The 19334-nt window shown below is 38.7% G+C and overlaps 1 protein-coding gene across 6 annotated transcripts in view; it reads left to right on the top strand.

The window, feature by feature from the left end:
* DOP1A (DOP1 leucine zipper like protein A) overlaps positions 1-19334 on the top strand; it is a 135427-nt gene that overhangs the window by 95069 nt on the left and 21024 nt on the right. For all 6 annotated transcript variants that reach the window (XM_043890338.1, XM_043890343.1, XM_043890342.1 and 3 more), the window contains 6 exons: positions 565-665; positions 2380-2639; positions 4182-6171; positions 6950-7061; positions 7171-7353; positions 9870-9995. In XM_043890338.1, coding sequence (XP_043746273.1) covers positions 565-665; positions 2380-2639; positions 4182-6171; positions 6950-7061; positions 7171-7353; positions 9870-9995 — 2772 coding nt within the window. The remainder of the gene's footprint in view (positions 1-564; positions 666-2379; positions 2640-4181; positions 6172-6949; positions 7062-7170; positions 7354-9869; positions 9996-19334) is intronic.

The raw sequence follows: 19334 nt of genomic DNA on the forward strand, positions 1-19334 counted from the left end.
TTTATCCATTGTTATCACATAATCTTTTCCAGATAATTCCAAAAGTGATGTAATAGTTTTTGTGTAGAAATAGAGTTTTTTTAAGTCCTTAAATTTTTAATCTAATAAACCAGATTTATAAGTGATGATAAGTTCATTTGAAATTAATATATAATTTCTAGGAGCTAAGCAAATTATATAGTGCCATAAAATTAGTTTTGACTACTGTTTACTTATATTAAAATGAAGGGGAAAGTGCTTCCTATAGTCAAGATATAGTAACATGCACATTATTAGTTCTTTCCATCCCCTGTTATAAAATAATCTAGTAAACTAATCACCTAAACTAAATAATAACTTATATGGCAGCATGAGATGATCCTTTAGGTTTAATATTTCTGTATATATTTAAGTATTTTATGTATTTCTGTTTCCATAAAAAAAAATACAGCTTATTTCAGCATGTACTAGAATACTGTGAACACTGAACATAATACTGTCTTAAATAGCAACTTTTTTTTTTCTTACTAAAAATCACTCAATATATTCATGGATAATAAAATCATCTCCCATATTTGTCCTCAGAAAATAAGGATGGAAGCACATGCAAAGTTTGCAGTTCTTTGGCATCTAACAAGGGACCTCCATATAAATAAGTCCTCATCTTTTGCACGGTCTTTCGACAGGTTGGTTACGTTTTATATTCAGGTGTTTTTGAGGGGATGCGAAGTAGAAAAGAGTAACTTTTATTGCTTTGCCAGGCAAAAGGGGCCACAGTGGGCTAATGCCCTCAAGATTGTGTGACCCTTATATTCAGGTTTTATAATAAGATATCTTAATGTTTCCTTTCTTTAATCCCCTGGCTAATTTGGCAGGAGTAGCAGATAGTAATTTGCAGATTTTGTAAACAGAATTTATAAATTATCTTTTTAATCTAAGCTGTATTAAAAGGCATGGCATTTTTATTTATCTAACCGATTTTTCCTTTGTATTTCTGGAGCACCCAGTGCCCCTTCCTTTCATTGGGTGACCTCATCAAGTTCCTCCTATGTGCCAGGCATCACTCTAAATGTCAGGAATATAGCAACATATGCAGCCTTCTTGAGTCTACATTCAGTGAAATTTCATATAAACAGTAGATGGTATAAGTGTTTCTCTAACAGTTATTCCCAGTCTTGCCTGAACCAGACTTAGAATCTACAACTAAAATACTGACAGATCACTTCTGTGGATTCACAACATCTAGTTAGCTGCCTGAGAGTGGTTTTGCTGTTTGTCTGGACTACATAGATGACTCAGACACCAGAAATAAGATTTGCAGTAACTTCCAAGGAAATGCCATTTATAGGTAGACTTACATACATCGACATCAGATAGCAGGCTCACCAGCAAGTCTCATCAAGACGGCCCCAAATCTAACTATGCTTGAAGCCCCACTCAGCATCAGATGCATGCTCTGCTGGATCTCAGCTGCTATAAGGCAGCATCACCGTTCTCTAACGGTCTGCTACTGAACCCCTCTAGTAAACTGGACCCTGGGACCGGGTACTTCACAAATACCACCTCTAATTCAGTAACCACCTGTTCTCAATCATGACAGTGAAGTTAAGTGATTTGCCCAAGATCATCATACGTGAGATAAAGTAGATGGCCCAGTTTTATCTTTGGTTTTCTGATCCCAAACCGTACCTCCACACCTTTCACAGAAAGTCTTTCCTTGAATTAAGCACATGGCTTCAACTCATAAAGAAAATGGGAGCAAAGGAGCACAGAAGAACATGAAAATAGTGTTGACTTGTAGAGGGGCTGTATTTAGTGATACGAACAGTAATACGGCGCTAAAACAGACTAATTCTCAAGTTTTTTTCTTCTGTTTTTTTACAGTATCTTATAGAGATAATGTATGCTTGTGAAATTTCGAAAAATACAAGTGTATAAGAAAAGAGAGAGGACTATTTTCTCCTTTCTCATTGTATCTTTTTGGTTTCCTTGGTGGCTCAGATGGTAAAAGCGTCTGCCTGCAATGCGGGAGACCCGGGTTCTATCCCTGGGTTGGGAAGATCCCCTGGAGAAGGAAATGGCAACCCACTCCAGTACTCTTGCGTGGAAAATCTCATGGACAGAGGAGCCTGGTAGGCTACAGTCCATGGGGTCACAAAGAGTCGGACATGACTGAGTGACTTCACTTTCTTTTTCTTTCTTTCATTGTATCTACTGAGACTGGGGATTAAGGTTATTAAAACGCTGTAGTCAAAAGTTATTTTGAAGTATAATTACTTTAAAATAGTTAATTCAAAGTAAGAAACACAACTTACAGTAATGTTAATTTTTAAAAAATTAGAGTGTTAAAACTAAAGTAGGTATTCTATTCTTTGTTTTAATTATTGGTGTTTATTGTAGGTCACTGTTCATCATGCTAGACAGCCTTAACAGTCTTGATGGTTCCACCAGCTCTGTGGGACAAGCCTGGCTGAACCAAGTCCTACAAAGACATGATATCGCAAGAGTTTTGGAACCACTGTTACTGCTCTTACTGCATCCCAAAACTCAGAGGGTTTCAGTGCAGCGAGTACAAGCAGAACGTTACTGGAATAAGGCTCCCTGTTTTCCTGGAGAAGAGAGTGACAAGCATTTCATGCAGAACTTTTCCTGCAATAATGGTGAATATCGCATGGAATTAGAGCAACTTTATTTAGAATTAAATTAATAAATAGAGAGGTGAACACACAAGAGTGATTGTCAAGAGAACTAAACGTGAGAACTTCTCCATGGGCTGATTTTTTCCCCTCTGCATGCAATAGTGCTGCTTGCGTGTGTCAGTGTGTACCTCATCCCTGACCATCTTAGAGGACTTGGATCTCTGTTATCAACTGACACTTTCAGGGGCGGCATTAGCATAGCTCTGGTCAGAAACATTCTTCAGTATTAGCAAATACTGTAGACTTTATAGTCCTGGTCCTGCAGTGTTCTGTAGATACTCCACTGGGAATCTAGAGTAAGCTTTTAGTGCACATTTCTATTTCAGGCGTGATTTCCCTCATCTGTAAAATGAGGACTATGATACCCAGCTCTCAAAACTTCATGGTGAGCGTTAGGTGTGGTCATGTTAGTGACATGCGTAGTGCAGTGACTGGCATATAAGTGTTTGATAAATGTTCACTGTTATGATTAATGTTTGATAAATATTTGCTATTACTATTAATAGAATACTATTACTAATAATAGTAATTAATAGACATTCACACATTGTCAGATGATACCCTCTATAATACACCAATAATGGCCCCTTAGATTATTGTACTTTACAGACAAAAGAATCAACTTCATTTCTCTCTCTTGTAAAATAATCCTGTAAGGTCAGTAATGAAAGGTCACGTTACCAGTGAGGCTGTGGCTTTCTCAGAGTCTCACAGCTGGTAGGTGGTGAAGTTAGAACGGACCGTGCCCCTGCTTCATCTTGAGTGTGTTTCTACAGAGCCGTGGTTCCTCGCTCTAGCTTCCTTTCCACAGCTTCCCCTGAATCCTCCTAAGAACATGCTCCGCTCTGCTTATCGCCAGCACTTCTTTGCATTAACACCTTGCCCACCGTAGTTCCTGCCTGTCTGCTGAATTCTCACCTCTCTGAGATCATTCTCAGACCTCATCTGTGGTGTCATGATGCTTTCCCTGAATTTGAAGCTTCTGTCTTTGCACTTCTTGCGTGGAACTAAGCCTTCCACCCTCTCTGAAGAAATGCTCCCCCAAAAGCACAGAAATGGGTATTTGTGATCCCTACTTGTTTTAAAACTTCTCAGAGTAAAGAGTGATGTTTTTTCCTTTCCTCACCCTCTTCTCCTCATTTAGGGCCTTACTCAAACTAGATAATTTATAAATGCTTGTTGAATTTTTTTAAAATCAAGGAGATTATGTGTTTATATACTAACTATATACCAAACTATTTAAAAAGAATGTCGTATTTGGGGATAAGGGCAATGTTTTATATTTTATCTCTGTTAAATGTGCTGTTTTGTTTAATTCAGTTGAATAACAGGCCTTCTAATGTTGAGTTATCTTTAAATTCTAATAATCATCTACATAATTTTCTAACTTAAAAGGTCTAACATATTAATAAACATTTTAATAGAAAAATATAAGTAGGTAATGAAAGTAATGAATTATTTTAATGTATTTTGTATTGTTTTTCTTTACTCTCTTTTTGCCAGTAAGCCAAGTACAACTCATGGCATCGAAAGGAAATGGTGAGAAGACACTTACCATGGATGAAATGGAGAACTTCAGCCTTACTGTTAATCCGTTAAGTGACAGGCTGTCCCTCCTAAGTACCAGCAGTGAGACAATCCCTATGGTTGTGTCTGATTTCGATCTGCCCGACCAGCAGATAGAAATACTTCAGAGGTCTGACTCGGGATGTTCTCAGTCCTCTGCTGGGGACAACCTGAGTTACGAAGCCGATCCTGAGAACGTGACTGCACAGGACGATTCCCAGGCGCCAAGCGCCGGCTCCCCAGATGATGATGTTCAGCAGGTGGTCTTTGACCTGATATGTAAAGTTGTCAGTGGCCTCGAGGCGGAATCTGCCTCAGTGACATCTCAGTCTGAAATTGAAGGGCTGCCCCCAAAGGACAGTGATGTGGATCCAGGCGAGGAGGTGACTAGCAACGAAGATCAGCCTGCTCAGCAGAGCCAGAGTGCCGTGCTGAATGACGACAGTTCTCAGTTTCTTTCTGTGTCTGCAGAGGGAAGCTGTGAGTGTGTGCCAAATGGAATTTCCAGAAACAGCTCCTCACCTTGTATTTCAGGAACCGCACAGACTTTGCACGACTCTTCTGTTGCTTCCACAGAAACCAGATCTCGACAGAGAAGTCACAGTAGCATTCAGTTCAGCTTCAAAGAAAAATTATCAGAAAAAGTCTCCGAGAAAGAAACAATTGTAAAGGAGTCAGGTAAACAACCGGGAGCAAAACCTAAAGTAAAACTTGCCAGAAAAAAGGATGATGACAAGAAGAAAACTTCAAACGAAAAACTCAAGCAGACCAGTGTTTTCTTCAGTGATGGTCTAGATTTAGAGAACTGGTATAGCTGCGGAGAGGGAGAAATTTCTGAAATTGAGAGTGACATGGGTTCTCCAGGATCACGAAAATCTCCCAGTTTCAACATCCATCCTCTCTATCAGCATGTGCTTTTGTATCTCCAGTTGTACGATTCATCCAGGACTCTGTATGCTTTTTCTGCCATTAAGGCCATCTTGAAAACTAACCCCATTGCTTTTGTAAATGCCATTTCAACCACTAGTGTAAATAACGCATATACGCCTCAGTTGTCTCTGCTTCAGAATCTTTTGGCCAGACACCGGATTTCTGTTATGGGCAAAGATTTTTATAGTCACATTCCAGTGGACTCAAATCATAACTTCCGGAGTTCTATGTACATAGAAATCCTTATTTCTCTCTGTTTGTATTATATGCGTAGCCATTACCCGACTCATGTCAAGGTTACAGCACAGGATTTAATAGGCAATCGAAACATGCAGATGATGAGCATTGAAATTTTAACACTCCTCTTCACTGAGCTGGCAAAAGTCATAGAAAGCTCAGCAAAAGGTTTCCCTAGTTTTATCTCTGATATGTTATCTAAGTGCAAAGTTCAGAAAGTGATTCTTCACTGTTTGCTGTCATCTATCTTTAGTGCTCAGAAATGGCACAGTGAAAAGATGGCAGGTAAGAACATGATTGCTGTGGAAGAAGGTTTCTCAGAGGACAGCCTGATCAATTTCTCCGAAGATGAATTTGACAATGGCAGCACACTGCAGTCACAACTTCTCAAAGTGCTTCAGAGGCTCATTGTTCTCGAACACAGGGTAATGACTATCCCTGAAGAGAATGAAACAGGTTTTGATTTTGTGGTGTCTGATCTGGAGCACATCAGTCCCCATCAGCCCATGACTTCTCTTCAGTATTTGCATGCCCAGCCAATCACATCTCAAGGCATGTTCCTCTGTGCGGTGATACGAGCTTTGCATCAACACTGTGCCTGTAAGATGCACCCACAGTGGATTGGTTTAATCACATCTACTCTGCCTTACATGGGAAAAGTTCTCCAGAGAGTGGTTGTTTCTGTGACACTACAGCTTTGTAGAAATTTAGATAATTTAATTCAACAGTACAAATATGAAACAGGATTATCTGATAGTAGGTAAGAATTGATTTTTAATTTTGTCATTATTGACAGTTTTTACATGTATGACCACTTCATCATCTAGAAAGTCAGTTGCAATTTGGGTAAATAAATTAGAGGTTCTTGTTAGGTTACACATAGTATGTTGTTTTCATAAAGAAGAAAATTGAGGAAGAGTATCCATAAAAGAATCAAGAATAGAAAACAGAAGGAATAGATAAACAGGACTTTTTTTTCGCCATAGAGCTGAAATTAATTTTGATGCCCTTCTTGACTGAGCTGGCAAAAGTAGCAGAAAGCCTTGCAAAGGGTTTCCTTGGTTTAACTGATATGTTGATCTAAGTACAAGTTAATGTCACACTAAAATTAAACTTATAAATAATTCTTTTCCCATCTGATTTTACTTCTTATTTTGAATTTTCATTGTTTGGTGTCTAATTTTATCTGTATCCCCAGGCCATATTCAAAATTAATCTGTCAAAATTTATCCAGGTGTTTAATAGACTAGTGTCTGGTTTATCTCCTGTGTGAGCTCAGGTACTGGAAATAAGAAAACTGGCTGTATTTATTTATTTTGTTTAGAATTTGTTATCCCAAAAGAACTTTAGTACATTTAATGTGTCACACTTGTTTTATTAGATGAGGATATAAAAGCTCCTAATTTATTTATTTATATAATATTTATTGAGCTCTTACTCTGTGCTTAGCGCATGCTGGACATTTATTATTGATGAAACACAAACTTCTTGTTCACAGAACTTGTGTTCACATGGATGTGATGTATATCTTCTTTCAGGCCTCTGTGGATGGCATCAATTATCCCACCAGATATGATTCTTACCCTTTTGGAAGGGATCACAGCCATTATCCACTACTGTTTGTTGGATCCTACTACACAATATCACCAAGTGAGACTGCACAAATATTTGACTGGTTTTTAAAGACTGTGAGGCCTAATAAGTCCCCACTTGTAAACCTCAGTAAATGATATGTTTCTTTTTCCCCTGACTTTGATAGCTTTTGGTCAATGTAGATCACAAACACCTGTTTGAAGCCCGCAGTGGAATCCTCTCGATCCTTCACATGATTATGTCCTCAGTGACACTGCTTTGGAGCGTGCTGCATCAGGCCGATTCTTCGGAAAAAATGACCATTGCTGCATCTGCCTCTGTTACCACTATTAACCTTGGAGCCACAAAGGTTAGATAATTCACACTTCACCCTTGGAGCTCAAGAGTCTATTTGACACCTCTCCTAGAGATTATGTTCCAAATTTGTGAATAATTTGAGTAGTATTTATGATATTCTGCATGGATTGTGTAATTAGTTATCACGTAATTTCTTTTTTGTTATCAAGTAATTTTAACTATTTTCTTGAAACAACATTAAAAAAATCACACTTTTTAAGCATATATAATACATTTTTTTTTTTTTTAGTAAATTTAAAGTGCTGCAGTACTCTCACCACAATCTAATGTTTGAACATAGCCGTCACCACAAAAAGATTCTTCATGCCCATCTGCAGGCACTTGGGTCCCACCCCTAACCACCATCAACCCTTAATCTGTTTTCTCTGTATATCGATTTGCTTTTTCAGGCCATTTCCTGTAAAAAAGAAATTATACATTATTTGGTCTTTTGTGTCTAACACCTTTCATGTGACATAATATTATTGAGATTCAGTCATACATGTTATTACTTTATTCCTTTTTTAGAACATTTCAAGCTGACATTTTAATATGCAAATCTCTCCTGGAAAATAGTTTAACAATATGTACAGAGATCTTTAAGTTACATAGTTTTTGACCTAGTAATCTTCTTTAGTAATGAATTCTAAAATAATCAAAATTATGTAAATATGTATAATATTTACTATAGCTTTATTTATAATAAATATTATGGGTTTCCCTCATAGCTCAGTCAGTAAAGAATCTCCCTGCAATGCAGGAGACCCAGGTTCAATTCCTGGGTCAGGAAGGTCTCCTGGAAAAGGAAATGGCAACCCACTCCAGTATTCTTGCCTGGAGAATCCCATGGACAGAGGAGCCTGGCAGGCTATACTCCATGGGGTCACAAGAGTCACACACGACTTAGTGGCTAAATCACCACCACCGTAGCCTTATTTAATGGCAGAAAAAAAGAGATCTAAACAGTAGGGAACGGTTAAGTAACTTATTTACTCAGTGTTACATTCAGTTCAGTTCAGTTCAGTCATTCAGTCGTGTCCGACTGTTTGCGACCCCATGAACCGCAGCATGCCAGGCCTCCCTGTCCATCACTATCTCCTGGAGTCCACCCAAACCCATGTCCATTGAGTTGGTGGTGCCATCCAACCGTATCATCTTCTGTCATCCCCTTCTCCTCCTGCCCTCAATCTTTCTCAGCATCAGGGTCTTTTCAAATGAGTCAGCCCTTCGCATCAGGTGGTCACTGTATTGGAGTTTCAGCTTCAACATCAGTCCTTCCAATGAACACCCAAGACTGATCTCCTTTAGGATGGACTGGTTGGATCTCCTTGCAGTCCAAGGGACTCTCAAGAGTCTTCTCCAGCACCACAGTTCAAAAGCATCAATTCTTCAGTGCTCAACTTTCTTTATAGTCCAACTCTCACATCCATACATGACCACTGGAAAAACCATAGCATTGACTAGATGAACCTTTGTTGACAAAGTGATGTCTCTGCTTTTTAATATGCTGTCTAGGTTGGTCATAACCTTCCTTCCAAGGAGTAAGCGTCTTAATTGCATGGCTGCAATCACCATCTGCAGTGATTTTGGAGCCCAGAAAAATAAAGTCAACCACTGTTTCCCCATCTGTTTGCCATGTTGCCACTAATAATCATGGTTTTGAAGAATTCTTAGTCAATGGAACGTGCTTAAAAGTTTAGTAAAACAGGAATTTTATATAATTGAATAAATATTGTATTTCTAATTCTGTAAAAAAATTATCTGCAGAAGAAGGAATAAAGAAAATTCATGAGCTAATTAATGATTATCTCAGGATGATGAAGTTAATGGTTGATTCAAAAAATTTTTTTCTTCTTATACTTTCAGATGTTTCCCAAAGTTTCTTCCTTATATTTAGAGGGAAATTATGTGAATGTTTAAAAGCATGTTTGCTATGGCAAGTCATCAAATTGTTATCCCTCAATTACCTAATCTTACTCCAGATCTGACTTCCTAGACCTGGGAGTCACGGGATCACACCTGGCGCTGTGGAGGAAGGCTGGAAATCAGGAGAAAATTTAAATAAACTGATGGTTTATTTTAATATTTGGATTACATTGTTACAGGCTATTTTTTTTCTCTTGACTTAAAATGACCATGGTTGCATCTCTCTAACATTATTAAACTTTCCTCCACCATTATTTACCACGGATACCATATTTACCACTCCAGTATTCTTGGGCTTCCCTGGTGGCTCCGCCTGCAATGCTGGAGACCTAGGTTCGATCCCTGGGTTGGGAAGATCCCCTGGAGAAGGGAACGGCTAACCACTCCAGTATTCTGGCTTGGAGAATTGCATGGACTGCATAGTCCATGGGGTCACAAAGAGTCAGACACAACTAAGGGACTTTCACTTCACTTCACTATCATGATTTAGGTGGTAAAATATACAAGTTCTGTATATTCTTCCAAGAAAAACTAAAAGTGCAGTCCAGTTATTAATGCTTTCATAATTTTTAATGCACTTGTAATTTGCTCAAATTTTTTTAGAACTTGAGGCAGCAGATCCTAGAATTATTGGGGCCCATTTCAATGAATCATGGTGTTCACTTTATGGCTGCCATTGCCTTTGTGTGGAATGAGAGAAGACAGAACAAAGGTCCCACCAGGACCAAGGTATGTGTTTATGTTTTCACTCGGTAAGCATATGGTGAAGACACGCTCAGTTTCAATGTTCCCTTACTTGCAGTGGGATTAGGGGCTGGGATGGGGTGGGTTGCAGAAAAGTAGATTTGTCTTCCAGTTTAGATAATAATATATTGCCTAAATTTCTTAAGTGTAAAAGATACTTTATGTGAAAAAAGAAATTCATATGATATTAAAACTGTAGCTATATAGAAATGATAATCAGATACAATGTGTTTTTTAAACGATAGTCATTTAAGGTGCATACCAAGAGTATGGAGAGAAATTTTCATCTTGATTAGCTTTTCATTACAATGTGACTGCTTCAATGTAATTCATATATTGTCTTTAGATTATATATGTGGAAATTTTGTTGCTTTGTGAGTTTGAAAGCTCAAACAACTATTCTGTGTTGGATATGAATACTGACTCACTAGAATACTAAGGCTATTAAATAATTTATTCCTGTAAGATATGTGATTTTTCTAGCTGAAGGTTTCTAATCATATTTTTGTGCTGATTTCATTTCATATATGTATGCTGACACTTTTCAAGTAATAAAAATAAACATTCTGTTTATATGACATTTTGCATATAAGGATTCAGTAGTAGATATTACATTGGACAGAATTGAGATCTTGTTTTATTTAATATTAGTTAAGCACATGTGGTGTAACACTGTATATTAAACACATGCCTTTTTCTCTGCTCTCTTACCAAATATGAGAGTGAAAAAATTTTAAATGACAAGACCTACAATGACAAAAACTTGGGAGGGGTGACTATATAAGTGTGGTCATAAGTGTCATATGATCACAAGTGTCACAAAGTTTTGCAAGATGAAAAACACGTGTCTGAGTTATAACTGACTTGGATATCAATATCAGTTTTCTCTGCTGTACTGATTTGCTGCAAGCAAAGGACCAGTTACCAATATAAATCTATAGACAGTCTGGAAGTAGAAGTATCAGGTACTTCTGAAGGCAAAGAGTTAGGATGGGGCTGAAATCTGGAGGGCTGATTGAAAGTTTATAGTTCCCTTTTTCCAACCCAAGCAGCCACCCACTTCTCTTACCCTACCCCATCAGGATACTGGAGTGAAGTTTACTTTGAGAAGAGTTTAAGAAAAGAGACTCTTGATCCAAGGGCACAAGGTTCACAGCTCAGTTGAGTCACTTAGTCATTCCGACTCTGTGACCCCATGGACTGCAGCATGCCAGGCTCCCATCACCAACTTCTGGAGCTTACTCAACCTCATATCCATTGAGTCGGTGATGCCATCCAACCATCTCATCCTCTGTCTTCCCCTTCTCCCGTCTTCACCCTTTCCCAGCATCAGGGTCTTTTGTAGTGAGTCAGTTCTTCACATCAGGTGGCCAAAGTATTGGAGCTTCAGCTTCAACATCAGTCCTTCCAATGAACACCCAGGACTGATCTCCTTTAGGATGGACTGGCTGGATCTCCTTGCAGTCCAAGGAACTCTCAAGAGTCTTCCCCCAACACCACAGTTCAAAAGCATCAATTCTTTGGCACTCAGCTTTCTTTATAGTCCAACTCTCACATCTGTACATGACTACTGGAAAAACCATAGCTTTGACTAGACGGACCTTTGCTGACAAAGTAATCTCTCTGCTTTTTAATATGCTGTCTAGGTTGGTCATAGCTTTTCTTCCAAGGAGCAAGCATCTTTTAATTTCATGGCGGCAGTCACCTTTTGCAGTAATTTTGGAGCCCAAAAGAATAAAGTCTGTCACTGTTTCCATTGTTCCTGCATCTGTTTGCCATGAAGTGATGGGATGGGATGCCATGATCTTAGTTTTCTGAATGTTGAATTTTAAGTCAACTTTTTCACTTTCCTCTTTCACTTTCATCAAGAAGCTGTTTAGTTCTTTTTCGCTTTCTGCCATAAGGATGGTGTCTTCTGCATATCTGAGATTATTGATATTTCACCCGGCAGTCATGATTCCAGCTTGTGCTTCATCCAGCCCAGATTTTGCATAATGTACTCTGCATATAAGTTCAATAAGCCAGGTGACAATATGCAGCCTTAACATACTCCTTTCCCAATTTGGAACCAGTCTGTTGTTCCATGCCCAGTTCTAACTGTTGCTTCTTGACCTGCATACAGATTTCTCAGGAAGCAGGTCGGGTGGTCTGGTATTCCCATCTCTTGAAGAATCTTCCACAGTTTGTTGTAATCCACATAGTCAAAGGCTTTGGCGTAGTCAATAAAGCAGAAGTAAATGTTTTTCTGGAACTCTCTTGCTTTTTTCATGATCCAACAAATGTTGGCAATTTGATCTTTGGTTCCTCTGCCTTTTCTAACTCCAGATTGAACATCTGGAAGTTTCTGGTTCACGTACTGTTGAAGCCTGGCTTGGAGAATTTTGAGCATTACTTTGCTAGCGTGTGAGATGGGTGCAATTGAGTGGTAGTTTAAACATTTTTTTGGCTTTGCCTTTCTTTGGGATTGGAATGAAAACTGGCCTTTGCCAGTCCTGTGGCCACTGCTGAGTTTTCCAAATTTGCTGACATATTGAGTGCAGCACTTTCACAGCACCATCTTTTACGATTTGAAATAGCTCAACTGGAATTCCATCACCTCCACTAGCTTTGTTTGTAGTGATGTTTCCTAAGGACCACTTGACTTCACATTCTAGAATGTCTGGCTCTAGGTGAGTGTGAGAGATCACACCATCATGATTATCTGGGTCATGAAGATCTTTTATGTACAGTTCTTCTGTGTATTCTTGCCACCTCTTCTTAATCTCTTCTGCTTCTGTTAGGTCCATACCATTTCTGTTCTTTATTGAGCCCATCTTTGCATGAAATGTTCCCTTGGTATCTCTAATTTTCTTGAAGAGATCTCTAGTCTTTCCTATTCCATTGTTTTCCTCTATTTCTTTGCATTGGTCACTGAGGAAGGCTTTCTTATCTCTCCTTGCTATTCTTTGAAACTGTGCATTCATATGGGTATATCTTTCCTTTTCTCCTTTGCCTTTCACTTCTTTTCTCAGCTATTTGTGAGGCCTCCTCAGACAAGCATTTCGCCTTTTTGCATTTCTTTTTCTTGGGGATGGTCTTGATCACTGCCTCCTGTACAATGTCCCGAACCTCCATCCATATTTCTTCAGGCACTCTGTCTATCAGATCTAATCCCTTGAATCTATTTGTCACTTTTACTGTAAAATCATAAGGGATTTGATTTAGGTCATACCTGAATGGTCTGGCGGTTTTCCCTACTTTCTTCAATTTAAGTTTGAATTTGGCAATAAGGACTTCATGATCTAAGCCACAGTCAGCTCCCAGTCTTCTTTTTGCTGACTGTATAGGGCCTCTCCATCTTTGGCTGCAAAGGATATAATCAATCTGATTTCGGTGTTGACCATCTGGTGATGTCCATGTGTAGTCTTCTCTTGTGTTGTTGGAAAAGGATGTTTGCTGTGACCAGTGCATTCTCTTGGCAAACCTCTGTTATTCTTTACCCTGCTTTGTTTTGTACTCCAAGGCCAAATTTGCCTGTTACTCCAGGTATTTCTTGACTTCCTACTTTTACATTCCAGTCCCCTATAATGAAAAGGACATCTTTTTTGGGTGTTAGTTCTAGAAGGTCTTGTAGATCTTCACGGAACCGTTCAACTTCAGCTTCTTCAGCATTACTGCTCGGGGCATAGACTTGGATTACTGTTATATTGAATGGTTTGCCTTGGAAACAAAAAGAGATCATTTTGTAATTTTTTAGATTGCATCCAAGTACAAGGTTCATACAGGTAGGAATTAGACATCATGCTGCAAACAGCAGTCAGGAAAAGTCTACGTTCTGAAAAATGGAATCAACATCACTCCAGCAAGATTACAGGAAGCCATTATGTTCCTCAGGTAGGAGTTTTTAGGATTCCTCTCTAGGGAAATGGCCTGACCAAGAAAAAAGACCTAAGCTACTTAAATTTTTGTGTCTCCTAACAACACCACCAACAACAAAAAAGGACCCCAAAACTAGCCTGCTGTCACTACATTGGAAGGGCCACCTATCCAGTAGTCTTGCACCTAAATGCTTGGCTTCCCATCACCTTTTCATTTCTTTTTGATAGGCAGTAGTAACATAGTTGTTAAGACCTCATACTTTGAAACCAGGTCCCTGGGGTTCAAATATTGACTTCTCCACTCACTAGCTATGTAACATCCTCAGGGTAGCATTACTGCTTTATGGGGTTGTAGGAATCAGAACAGGAGGGAGGGAGGGTGAATGGAAAGGAAGGGAGGGAGGAAGGGTATACATGTATATATGGCACTTATCAATACTTGGCACTTAATAAGGACTCTGTAAGTATATTTGTGTATAGTTATTATTACTGCTGTGCTGTGCTTGGTCGTGTCCGACTCTGGGACCCCATGGACTATATAGCTTGCCAGACTCCTGTGTCCATGGAATTCTCCAGGCAAGAATACTGGAGTGGGTAGCCTATCCCTTCTCCAGGATTCTTCCTGACCCAGGAATGAAACCAGGGTCTCCTGCATTGCAGGCGAATTCTTTACCAGCTGAGCTACGTGGGAAATAGAGAGCCAAGGAATACCAATCACATGAAGAAAGCCTCTGAAAACTAGACAAAGACCCAAACAATTAGAGAACGTCAAAAGTAATAGTGCAGATAACAGAAGAAAATGTAAATTTCAACAGGTGAAATTATATTGCATCCATGAAATAAGAGATTATAAGAAGGACTATTACAAAAATTTTAAATTGTCTTAAAGATCAATTTTTTTATAGCAGAAGTAAAACAAAATCAGTATAAGAGAAGTGAAAGTAGATAAATATCAGATATAGAATGTAAATTTAGAGTTATGGAAAATAGAGGAAAGGAGATTTTTCAATTGGGGAAATGATACTGGAGGAGCAGTATCTTTTTGAAGAAAGAAAGAATAGGAAAAATGAGGGGAGAAAAGTATCTAAGAAATAGTACAAGGAAATTCCCCAGAAGTAAAGGAAAATGAGTTTTTAATAGGCACTGTGAAAAGAGATCTGTCTACATAAAGATCAGCAAGTAATTTCAGATCATCAGAGATGAAAAGGAGGTCTGATAACCTTCTAAACAGAAAATGCTGGTCATATTCAATGGATGATTATATGACTTATCATTAGCAACACTAGAAATTATGATTGGAAAGTTAGTTTCAATCTATAGTACTTTACTCAGACAAAGTGTCACTCAGGTGAGTTTTGACTTTGAAGTGTCTCCAAAAAAATTGCAGTCGATTCACCCTTTCTCAAATACTGTAAGATGTATCTCCAGCAGAGGAGGAATAAAACAAGAAAGAAGGCAACATGGGATCCAAGAAATAAGAGTTCCAACACAGGAAAAAGGAAAGGCTGATGATCACAGGAGAAATATCAAGATGATACTTTATAGCAAGCCTAGAGAGTACCAAATCAGGGTAGAACAGAAAGATGTCTATCAGAGATATCTCAAAAAAAAAGCAGGAAAAGGAAAAGCAGGTTAGTTATCTGATATGATGTTTTTGAGTGTGTAATTAGAGGAGATTTACAGTTGTTGGATTCTTTGGGGGAAAATTTATGATAGAGAGGGCCAAGCAAACAAAAACAGTGTAGACACACAAATGCACTTGTGTATATGCACACACTTCTACTAAACATGTTGTGACAATTAAGATTTTTTTAATAAAGATAGAAAAATCCAACTGAAGTCATACTGCATAAGAATAACTATGTTTTTTTGTATATAGTATCATATTTTTCCACACATTTACATATAAAACATTGTGAATAGGGCATTGTAATACTTTCCATTCGTATATATTCATTTATTTCATACATCTTCTGGTTAGTATGTAATTATTCATACATCTTTTATTTTTTTATCATGATTTTAGTGAAAATTGGGGAAACATAAATATGCGTAAATAATTCTTCATATCATAAGCCACTGAAATGAATGAAAGTATGCATACGTAGTTCATCATATCCAGTGTTTCTTTATGAAAATCCTTAAAAACTATTAAATTAAAATTAAAAACAATTATATTGGGACTTCCATGTGGTCCAGTGGCTAAGACTCTGTACTCTCAATGCAGGGGGCCTAGGTTTGATCCCTGGTTGGGAAGTTAGGTCCCACATACTGCACCTAAGAGTTTGCATGCCACCAACTCAAGTCCTGCGTGCCATAACTAAGACCTGGCATGGCCAAATAAATAAATATCTTAATAAAACAATTATATTTCTTTGAAACAGATTATTTTATTAATGTAGACTTGTTAAGATTTTTCAGTTGAAATGAATAAATAAAGATTATTTTAAAAATTGCCAAAAAGAAAATACTGATAATATTACAACATAACTGTAAGTAATTGTGTGAATACTGGGTGTAGATTTAAATGAGATTATGATGTAACTTTGGTGGAAGAATGGTCTAGTGGTTTTCCCTACTTTCATCAGTTTAAGTCTGAATTTGGCAATAAGGACTTCATGATCTGAGCCACAGTCAGCTCCCAGTCTTGTTTTTGCTGACTGTATAGCGCTTCTCCATGTTTGGCTGCAAAGAATATAATCAATCTGATTTCGGTGTTGATCATCTGGTGATATCCATGTGTAGAGTCTTCTCTTGTGTTGTTAGAAGAGGGTGTTTGCTATGACCAGTGCATTCTCTTGGCAAAATTCTATTAGCCTTTGCCCTGCTTCATTCCATACTCCAAGGCCAAATTTGCCTATTACTCCAGGTGTTTCTTGACTTCCTACTTTTGTATTCCAAACCCCTATAATGAAAAGGACATCTTTTTTGGGTGTTAGTTCTAAAAGGTCTTGTAGGTCTTCATAGAACCGTTCAACTTCAGCTTCTTCAGCATTACTGGTTGGGGCATAGGCTTGGATTACCATGATATTGAATGGTTTGCCTTGGAAATGAACAGAGATCATTCTGTCGTTTTTGAGATTGCGTCCAAGTATTGCATTTTGGACTCTTTTGTTGACCATGATGGCTTCTCCATTTCTTCTAAGGGATTCCTGCCCGTGGTAGTAGATATGATGGTCATCTGAGTTAAATTCACCCATTCCAGTCCATCTTAGTTCACTGATTCCTAGAATGTCGACATTCACTCTTGCCATCTCCTGTTTGACCACTTCCAATTTGCCTTGATTCATGGACCTGACATTCCAGATTCCTATGCAATATTGCTCTTTACAGCATCAGACCTTGCTTCTATCACCAGTCACATCCACAACTGGGTATTGTTTTTGCTTTGGCTCCATCCCTTCATTCTTTCTGGAGTCATTTCTCCACTGATCTCCAGTAGCATATTGGGCAACTACCAACCTGCGGGGCTCCTCTTTCAGTATCCTATAATTTTGCCTTCTCATACTGTTCATGGGGTTCTCAAGGGAAGAATAATGAAGTGGTTTGCCATTCCCTTCTCCAGTGAACCACATTCTGTCAGACCTCTCCACCATGACCCGACTGTCTCTTATGACTATACAGTGGAAGTGAGAAATAGATTTAAGAGACTAGATCTGATAGACAGAGAGCCTGATGAACTATGGACAGAGGTTCATGACATTGTACAGGAGACAGGGATCAGGACTATCCCATGGAAAAGAAATGCAAAAAAGGCAAAATGGTTGTTTGAGGAGGCCTTACAGATAGCTGTGAAAAGAAGAGAAGTGAAAAGCAAAGGAAAAAAGGAAAGATATTCCCATTTGAATGCAGAGTTCCAAAGAATAGCCAGGAGAGATAAGAAAGCCTTCCTCAGCGATCAGTGCAAAGAAACAGAGGAAAACAACAGAATGGGGAAGACTAGAGATCTCTTCAAGAAATTAGAGATACAAAGGGAACATTTCACGCAAAGATGGGTTCTATAAAGGACAGAAATGGTATGGACCTAACAGAAGCAGACGATACTAAGAAGAGGTGGCAAGAATACACAGAAGAACTGTACATAAAAGATCTTCATGACCCAGATAATCATGATGGTGTGATCTCTCACACTCACCTAGAGCCAGACATTCTAGAATGTGAAGTCAAGTGGTCCTTAGGAAACATCACTACAAACAAAGCTAGTGGAGGTGATGGAATTCCAGTTGAGCTATTTCAAATCCTGAAAGATGATGCTGTGAAAGTACTGCACTCAATATGTGAGCAAATTTGGAAAACTCAGCAGTGGCCACAGGACTGGAAAAGGTCAGTTTTCATTCCAATCCCTAAGAAAGGCAATCCCAAAGAGTGCTGAAACTACCACGTAATTGCACTCATCTCACATGCTAGGAAAGTAATGCTCAAAATTCTCCAAGCCAGGCTTCAGCAATACATGAACTGTGAACTTCCAGATGTTCAAGCTGGTTTTAGAAAAGGCAGAGGAACCAGAGATCAAATTGCCAATATCCTCTGGATCACTGAAAAAGCAAGAGAGTTCCAGAAAAACATCTATTTCTGCTTTATTAACTATGCCAAAGCCTTTGACTGTGTGGATCACAATAAACTGTGGAAAATTCTGAAAGAGATGGGAATACCAGACCACCTGACCTGCCTCTTGAGAAACCTGTATGCAGGTCAGGAAGCAACAGTTAGAACTGGACATAGAACAACAGACTGGTTCCAAATAGGAAAAGGAGTACGTCAAGGCTGTCTATTGTCACCCTGCTTATTTAACTTATATGCAGAGTACATCGTGAGAAATGCTGGGCTAGAAGAAGCACAAGCTGGAATCAAGATTGCTGGGAGAAATATCAATAACCTCAGATATGCAGATGACACCACCCGTATGGCAGAAAGTGAGAAAGAACTAAAGCACCTCTTGATGAAAGTGAAAGAGGAGAGTGAAAAAGTTGGCTTAAAGCTCAACATTCAGAAAACTAAGACCATGGGCATCTGGTCCCATCACCTCATGGGAAATAGATGGGGAGACAGTGGAAACAGTTTCAGACTTTATTTTTTGGGGGCTCCAAAATCACCGCAGATGGTGACTGCAGTCATGAAATTAAAAGACGCTTACTCCTTGGAAGGAAAGTTATAACCAACCTAGATAGCATATTAAAAAGCAGAGACATAGAGACATTACTTTGCCAACAAAGGTCTGTCTGGTCAAGGCTATGGTTTTTCCAGTGGTCATGTATGGATGTGAGAGTTGGACTGTGAAGAAAGTTGAGCGCCGAAAAATTGATGCTTTTGAACTGTGGTGTTGGAGAAGACTCTTGAGAGTCCCTTGGACTGCAAGGAGATCCAACCAGTCCATCCTAAAGGAGATCGGTCCTGGGTGTTCATTGGAAGGACTGATGCTGAAGCTGAAACTCCAATACTTTGGCCACCTCATGCGAAGAGTTGACTC

This window comes from Cervus elaphus, chromosome 28, assembly GCF_910594005.1.
Source record: "Cervus elaphus chromosome 28, mCerEla1.1, whole genome shotgun sequence".
In the NCBI taxonomy this organism is placed as follows: Eukaryota; Metazoa; Chordata; class Mammalia; order Artiodactyla; family Cervidae; genus Cervus; species Cervus elaphus.